Source organism: Erigeron canadensis, chromosome 7 (genome assembly GCF_010389155.1).
Source record: "Erigeron canadensis isolate Cc75 chromosome 7, C_canadensis_v1, whole genome shotgun sequence".
NCBI classification, from domain to species: Eukaryota; Viridiplantae; Streptophyta; class Magnoliopsida; order Asterales; family Asteraceae; genus Erigeron; species Erigeron canadensis.
Genome location: NC_057767.1, coordinates 34,992,173 through 35,001,191, shown reverse-complemented (window position 1 = coordinate 35,001,191; position 9,019 = coordinate 34,992,173). Strand labels below are relative to the sequence as shown.

Sequence of the window (9,019 nt, the reverse complement as noted above, 5' to 3'; positions counted from 1 at the left end):
TTTATTATTACTTGGTTAATCATCTAAGGATGCAAATGCAATAATGATCCCATGCATTCTTTTCTGAGAATCCATTGTTAACACCTTTTTGTCTTCTTTCTCCACCGTACTTCTCCCACCTTTACATATTTTAGTCTATATATACATAGTTCGCAAAGTCCATCCATTACATATTAAAAAGAGAGGAAAAAAAAAAACAAACCAATATCTCAAAAGTTCATATTGTGCTACGTGTAGGTAACACAGTAGTCTTGTGCAAAAAACTCTTTAGTTAAAAACAAGAAGCAACCACCCTTTTTAGTTTTATCCAATGGCCATGAAGCTGACGACCATCTTCTCTCCGACCACCACCACCTTCCACCACCGCTCCTCTCCGTCCGCCACTTCTTATCACCGTCTTCCTCCCCTCATCATCAATCGCTCCATCGGTTATTCCACCTTTCTCTCTATTAATAATTTCTTCATTTTTATCACTATATAAAGACATGCACAAAAATACATTTTGCTAGGAGTATATCTCTATATATGTACATTAAATAAATTAATGCTGATAGATTAAACCGTTTTATACTTGTCGTATCTTTCGACTCATTTGCACATAAAACGTCATGCATGTTTCTTTAACTTATGTGCTTATTGATATATAATTAGTTACAAGATATATAATTCTAGCTAGCTAGCTAGCTAGCTAGCTATATATAATTTTATCTCTTTGGGATGATATATCTATATCTATATATGCGCATGCGTTGGATCTCAATGTTAATATTTGAAGATGTAGTAAAAATGATGACCAACCGTTATCATTGCTACTTTATTCTATTGTGCTTTGATTTCAAGCACTTAAATGCATGTTATAATATTAACACTCATTATTATGAATTCAATTCATCAGTTTTTTCTTTTTTCTCTTCTTAACACTCCATATAAGTATGTTATACATTTAATTTATTGTAGATCAAAATTAAATCATTTCATTTTTAATTTAATTACTTTCTAACAAGATTTTTTTTTTTTTTTTCAGGAAGCAGTGTAGTTGTTAGAACCAGCAAAAGCCGGTGCAAAGCCGTATCTAAGTCTGGCACAGAAGGTATATATCCATCAAAAAAACTCACAAGTTATTTGGTTAATTTCCGTATGATATTTAATTTGATGTAACCCGTCAACTAATAGGTCGTGAGTTTTTTTTTTTTTTTTTTTTTTTTTTTTCTTTTTCGGTAAAATACTCTACTGTACTTCTAGACTGTCCGAATGTCTAAAATGGAAGTGATTTGATTTCAAGCGCATACATATGCATGTTACAAAATTAAAACACGCATTTTGAATTCCGTTTAATTTGTCAACTAATAGGTCGTGAGTTCTTTTCTCTCTTAATTACTCTGCAAATTAAATACTCTGCTCACTTTTCGGCTCCTAAAGTATTGAATACATGTCGAAAATGAAACTCAAGATTAACGAAATTACCCTAAGATACAGAAACCTTATCAATAGTGCGCAAGTTCTAGTTTTTATCTATGATTATGCATGTAGATTTAATGCCTATTTAAAAAGAGAAATAAAAGGCTAGCCGAATTGGTAAAGATTATGCTTCAAAATGAGAGAAAAAAAAATATATATAAAATAACATGACTTATGCAAAATTTATGGATTTAAATTTATGATAGTTACGCTAGTATAAATCTCTTTTACTCTTATATATTTGAAGCTAGGTTGACTTTTAAGATAAAACTTTAAAAATTTTTTGAAGGGTAAATTAGGAAATAGCTGTTTATAACTTTAATATCGAATTATATGAAAGATGAAAATGTTTTTAAACAAATATAGTAAATTTTACACCTCATTTTAATAAAAATTCTACGAGTATTTTTTACTTTTATATATTTGAAGCTAGGTTGACTTTCAAGATACACTTAAAAAATATCTTAAGGTTTAAACTAGGAAAGTAGATATTTACACCTCATTGTAGTTTTATCCTTGAATATAAATATACACGTCATTTTATGCTTGTTAATTAGTTGTGTAATATTCCATTCACAAAAAAACATATTTTCAAATGACCAATGATTTGTTATCAACTATTCATGGGACTTTCATCTGCAAATCGTTTGAGATTATGTAATAATGTTTGTAACGTATTCTAAACTATAATTATTGTTAATCATGTATAAGTGGGTACAGAGTACCTTGATTTACTTCACGAAAAAGATTTGCCATATATCAACTGGAGGACAGAAAATGTGGAGGATGACTTGGACACAGTAGATAAGGTGCGTTTTGTACTTTAAATTCTAACTTTCTACTTTTAGAGTTATACTATTTTGTTTCTTCTAACTTGTGTGTTGTCATATATAATGTTGCTTGATATTCACAGATTTTGTATCCAAGTGAAATAATCAAGGATTCCATTGAGAGAATTAAAGCGATGTTGGGTTCAATGGATGATGGAGATATAACTGTGTCGGCTTATGATACAGCTTGGGTTGCACTCGTAGAAGATGTTAATGGAAGTGGTCACCCCCAGTTTCCGTCAAGTTTGGAGTGGATTATAAACAATCAACTCCCTGACGGGTCTTGGGGTGACCATCTGTTATTTTCGGCTCATGATAGAATTATTAATACCCTGGCTTGTATTATTGCGCTAACATCTTGGAACGTTCATCCTAGTAAATGCCAAAAAGGTATTTCTTGCGACCATTATTATTTATATTATTACATGTAAATATCCGTTGAGCATTTAGCCTAGCGAGCAAATTACTTAAGTGGCAATATGCCCAGACTAGTTCAAATATGCCGCATCATTCTATTTTATTATGAGTACTATATATATATATATATATCTTACAAAATCAGTCAAGATCATCAAACTTTTAATGTATTATTTACGAGTATTAAATAATTATACAATTATATGGAGAAAGATGTGAATCAACACATAAATTTTCTTCACGAGTAGAATTTTGTTGTACGTAGAGACCTTGGGATTTACTAGATATTTATGCAACCTTTATCTATCTATCAATGCCTTTTGTGTTGCTATTGACTTTAAAAATCTATGACTACTAATGCAGGAGTTGAATTTCTAAAAGAAAACATAAGTAAACTTGAAGATGAGAATATGGAACATATGCCAATTGGTTTCGAAGTAGCATTCCCTTCTCTCATTGACATTGCAAGGAAGCTTGATATTGAAGTCCCTGAGAATACTCCTGCCTTGAATGAAATCTATGCGATGCGGAATTTAAAGCTCAAAAAGTAAGTAGTTTACTATATTAAACAAGAAACATTAAGAATATATTGTATATAATTAAACCTCTTAATAACTAGTCTAAATATTAACACAGTCTAATCTTGAATATGTGTAAAAAAAAAACAAAAAAGTTGAAAGAAAATGGTTAGTCTAATGTGTGAAAACAAAACAAAAAAGGTAAAGAAATTGGTTAGAGCCTAAATCAAAGAGGAAAGATTACAAAAAAGAAATACTAAAATAGTTGGATAGTCAACATCATCTACATTAAAAGATTTGTTTAATGCATTCAACCTTTCAATTCTCTTTATTTATAATAGTATTAAATCCTTCTTAATTTCATAAAAAAAAAAAATAAAAAAATCTGATATCCATATGTTACTCCTCTAATCTATTAGAGTACTATTTTGTCACCTAATTGTTTGAATTATCTACAATACCCTTTCGATAGCTAAAATACCTACACAAAGCAGGCCCCAGGCTACACTGGCCGTCATAACGATCATTGTCGGTGAAAAATTCTAAATTGATCATCGATCCAGCGTAACCCAATTTAATTAATTACTTGAACAAATAAATTACAAGTTTTTATCTCAACCAATAATTTCGATTGTGTTATTTCAACTCGATTTGCTATAGTTATTAATGTCGTTACTAGACAACAAAGAAGTACGAAAATAGTTACTATGTTTTTTTGTGACAATAGGATTCCGAAGGACATAATGCACAAAGTGCCTACAACTTTACTTCATAGTTTGGAAGGAATGCCGAATTTGGATTGGAAAAAGCTTCTAACATTGCAGTGCAAAGATGGATCATTTCTCTTTTCTCCATCATCTACTGCTTTTGCACTTATGCAAACAAAAGATAAAAAGTGTCTTCAATATCTTACAAATACGGTTACCAAATTCAATGGTGGAGGTATGTATGGTTTAATTCAATGCATGGAACTTTTTTTTGTTATTGTTCTATAAAAAGAAATGTTGCTAATCATGGAATTTAATCAAATTTGTATCCTTGATCTTACTTGTAGTACCCAATGTCTATCCAGTGGATCTTTTTGAACATATCTGGGTCGTTGATCGCCTTCAACGACTTGGAATATCTCGTTATTTCGAACCAGAGATCAAGGATTGCGTTGCATTTATCCATAGGTATGCAATTTGTAATTAAAAACTAAACCTTGAGTGGAATGTTTTCATTTTTTTGTAGAAAGTTTCACATAGTTTTGCATGAAGTATTTGTTTGTGACAAATTCACATATCTATCTATATCTTCGTATATGGACATATTTATCTGTCACCTTATTTGCATGAACAATATTTGGTACAGCTAGGAAAACAGTTAAAAGACTTTCCAATTTCTTGTTTTCACGCTTATAAATGTGCACATATGACAAAGACAATACATTAAAAAAAGTTTACACTAAATATAATTAAATCAAGTTGTAGAGATAGATATGGTCTTAATTAACTACATACCATATCAAACCCTCCGACACTAAAGAATGGTATTAACACTATTTTGTGCCGAATTTGAATGAACCAGTTATTGGACGAAGGATGGGATTTGTTGGGCAAAAAACTCGAATGTACAAGATATTGATGACACCGCGATGGCATTTAGGATTATGAGAATGCACGGATATGAAGTTACTCCGGGTTTGTTATCAAGCTTTTGTAGATATATATATGATCAATGTCTCTTTTGACAAATTCGATATTAATTAGTTTCTATTTTTGGTGGCAGATGTATTTCGACAATTTGAGAAAGATGGTAAATTTGTGTGCTTTCGCGGACAGTCAACACAAGCTGTAACTGGAATGTTTAACTTATATAGGGCTTCACAAGTGCTCTTCCCCGGTGAGAAAATTCTAAATGACGCCAAGAACTTTTCGTGTAACTATTTGAAGGAGAAGCAGTCAGCAAACGAGCTTCTTGATAAATGGATCATTGCCAAGGACTTGCCTGGCGAGGTATATATACAAACATCATTTACAAACATTTTTTTGTGTTTTTATTTTATACAGGCAGTTAAATTGTCTCTAGATTTAGTCACAAAATTAATGTACCTTCTTAATTAATTTGGCAGCAATTATATATATTTTTATAAAACTATATATGGCAACTAAGTTGAAACTTAAGGCAGTTAAATTGTCTCTAGATTTAGTCACAAAATTAATGTACCTTCTTAATTAATTTGGTAGCAATTATATATATTTTTATAAGACTATATATGGCAACTAAGTTGAAACTTAATTATGAACCAATTAACAGGTCGGATATGCACTGGACGTGCCATGGTATGCAAGCTTACCTCGACTCGAGACAAGATTTTACTTGGAGCAATATGGTGGCGAGGATGATGTTTGGATCGGGAAAACTTTATATAGGTATTATTATCGATCATTACATATAATTGTGAACATAATTAAACCACATATATAGTTAAGTATCCAGGGTAACTGAAACGTTTCTAACATCTCAAGGGGCGCTACTTGGTTATTTATAAAAATCTACTTGTGTTTAATTTTATAAAACGTACTAGCTTAAGGCATTTTTCTTTTAATTAGCATAGTCTAGTACGTACTAATTTACATATTCACATGCACCTTTTCGAATTTTGCTAAATTTTGGATCTGCTATATTACACATGTAGTTTTGGTTGTCGCTTAAGATAAGTACAATCAAACAAATAATATTGGGACTTGTATCTGCAATGTCCGTTCTTATAATTAGATTATTTATATATCTCTTTGATATACGGACACACATTTGAATTATATACACCGTCAAATTTGGAAGATTTTCCCGGGTCCCATTAAGAATCCATGTATGATCCAATCAGATTTGTATGTAGCCGTGGCATGCTGTTCCTGAACCCGCCTGACATGACCCGTAATTAACATATTAACATTATCATTAATTAAATTCTTATATGTTTGGATATGTCATAAACACGTCAACGGTCAACATTTATAACCCTTTCAATAAAACATGTACGTTCTGCTAATTTATAAGTCGGGGTGGTCGATTCACACCCCGTCTAAATATGCATTGAAAAAGAAATTTTGTAACTAATTAGTGATGTAATTAAATAATTACTCGTATTTTTCTTTACTATTGTTTGATATATGAGTCTCACATTTATGTATATTTTTTTTGACATAAAATGAACCATTATATATGTATATATGAAAAATACAGAATGGGAAAGGTGAGCAACAACACGTATCTGGAATTGGCTAAAGTGGACTACCATAACTGTCAAGTCATGCATCAGATCGAATGGAACACTATGCAGCAGTAAGTCCGTTATTATTATTATTTTTTTATATCATGTAATTAATATGTTATATGCTTTTAAAAGAAAGTTAATCCTGACAAATATGTTTACTTTGTACTTAGATGGTATACTGATTTTGGTATCGAACAATTTGGAACGAGCGACATGAGGAGCCTTTTGGTGTCCTACTACCTAGCTGCGGCCAACCTATTTGAGCGAGAAAAGTTCAATGTGCGAATAGCGTGGGCTAAAACCACCACATTAGTCGACACCATTTCCTCATTCTTTGATTCGCCACAGCTCTCAAAAGAGGAAAAGAGAGCTTTTATTGAAGAGTTCAGAAACACATCCATCCCCCTCCAAAACTCCAAGTATGTGTGATTTCTTCACTATATATCTATCTAGTTTATTAAAGAAAATTTAATAAACTTGGATAAAAATTAATGTATATTTCACAATTAATATGCCAATTACATCATAATAGCAGGTAGGCGCGCAAAAAGCTGCGCCTAACTGTGTAGAAATGGGAAACTATATTGCTATACCGCTTAAAACTATATTGCTTCACTATAATCTAGAGTATTACTTTCTACGTGTGTGTCATTCGTATTGTTTTGCTATACAGAAATGGGAAACCATGGCACGAGGTGATGGTGGCACTGCAGGGGACTCTGCATGAGATTGCGTTGGATGCGCTAATGGTTCACAAAAGAGACATCCACCCGCAGCTTCACCATGCTGTAAGCTAACATATCTTATATGAGAAATAATATGTGTACAAAAAAAAATGTATCCATACACTATGAATACAATTTTACACGATTTACACCGTGTAGTGATCTACTTATACATGTTGTGTATGTCTAATTTTTTTTGCGTGCGTATCCTCTCTTCTATGCATGTAAAATGGTTGTCTCTTTAATTAGCGGGTCGCTCTTAAATTCATGTTTCTATGTCATTTGGATGTAGTGGGAGATGTGGTTGGCAAAGTGGCAAGAAGGAGTAGACATGACTGAAGGACAAGCCGAATTGATAGTACAAACGATAAACATGACTGCCGGGAAATGGGTATCAAAAGAAGTCGTGGCTCATCCTCAATACCAGCGCCTTTTAACACTCACTAATAAAGTTTGTCTTGAAATATCGCAATTCCATGACTTGAAGGTATAGTTGTTACATACCCGTTTAGTATTCAGTAGTCAAGACTCTTTTTTTGCTTATTCAATTGTTTTGACATGCAAATCTTTTTTGTATATGCAGGAGAATTGCACTAATGGGACTACTTATAAGACGGCGATAGATTCCGAAATGCAAGAACTGGTGCAACTTGTGTTGAGCAACTCACCAGAAGGCCTTGATCGCGATCTAAAACAGACATTCCTGACTGTCGCAAGAACCTTATACTACAAGGCCTACTGTGATCCAGAGACAATCGATGCTCACATCTCTAAAGTACTATTCGAAAATGTAGTATGACAAATAGTGATAATTTAAGTCCCTAGCTAGCTAGTTGTTGCATATATCATGTTCAAAAGCAATATGCATGAATCATGAATGTGTGAAAAATTAAAGGATTATACCATATACAAGATTTTTCATGATATTACATATAGTATTACCCAAAAGATATAGATATATTAAACACCAAAAATGTTTGATGAGTATTATTATATAGTATTTGAAATGGTATTGGCAAAACTGGAGCAACAAGCCATGAAAGTAACACATAAAAAATTTGGATTGTCTTGTAGTCAAAAATAGAAGCAACTTTTGGTTAGGAGTGAGTTGATGAGACTTGCAACTAATTAACAAGCCATATATTATGCATCAAAAGTTTTTAGTGGATGTATGTATGGGAGAGGCACAAATGTTTTAATTTGGTGGCATTGTGGTGGATGATGCATGGGGCATTGTGTCTTTTAAGAACATATTCATTCAAAGCTTCTTTTTACTCAAAGTGGTAGATCATCGAATCCGACACTACATAACCATGACAGATTGCATTCGGCCCCATGCCATGTTCGTGTCATAACCTTTCCTTACAAGATATGTTGTTTTGACCGGTAAAAAAGTTTATAAGATAAGTGATAAGATTTTAGATTCATATATATATATATATATAAAAGGATAAATATAACTGACATAGCAATATAACAATATATTCTTCCCTTTAAACTGTTATAATTGTCAAGATGAGTTTAGCTCACTTTAGTATAGACTAGCTTTAGTCTCTTGAGAAGATGGTCAAAGTTCAAACTTGACAATGATATTTTTTGGTTTTTTTTGTGTATATTAAAGTAGGAATAGTGTAGAATTAATTGTTAAAAAAAAAGTCTGTTCTAATTAAAATAATATTTAATCCTAAAGGTATATAAGTAGTTAGATATTTTGGGAAGAAATTATTAGTTTCAAGTTTAAAACTTAGAATCTACTAAGAAGTAGGTTTGAACAAGTTGGTTTGACAAAACACTTGCTCGTGTGTTCATTCT

General features: G+C 31.9%; 1 protein-coding gene across 1 annotated transcript; it reads left to right on the top strand.

The window, feature by feature from the left end:
* Window positions 1-316: 316 nt before the first annotated feature.
* On the top strand, window positions 317-8,114 carry LOC122607123 (ent-copalyl diphosphate synthase 1). The gene is made up of 15 exons (XM_043780041.1): window positions 317-428; window positions 1,037-1,090; window positions 2,179-2,267; window positions 2,372-2,678; window positions 3,069-3,252; window positions 3,951-4,165; window positions 4,278-4,398; window positions 4,793-4,905; window positions 4,994-5,220; window positions 5,522-5,637; window positions 6,452-6,550; window positions 6,653-6,901; window positions 7,156-7,270; window positions 7,500-7,694; window positions 7,791-8,114. The coding sequence occupies exons 1-15, from the start codon at window positions 317-319 to the stop codon at window positions 8,004-8,006; spliced, it is 2,412 nt and encodes an 803-aa protein (XP_043635976.1). The 3' UTR covers window positions 8,007-8,114.
* The last annotated feature ends 905 nt before the right edge of the window (window positions 8,115-9,019 follow it).

Bases quoted from the DNA above. Each gene is read 5' to 3' on its own strand.
- LOC122607123 (XM_043780041.1), top strand. From the start codon at position 317: ATGAAGCTGACGACCATCTTCTCTCCGACCACCACCACCTTCCACCAC. The intron at 429-1,036 runs GTTATTCCACCT...GAAGCAGTGTAG, and splicing joins CATCATCAATCGCTCCATCG to TTGTTAGAACCAGCAAAAGC. The intron at 5,638-6,451 runs GTATTATTATCG...TGAAAAATACAG, and splicing joins ATCGGGAAAACTTTATATAG to AATGGGAAAGGTGAGCAACA.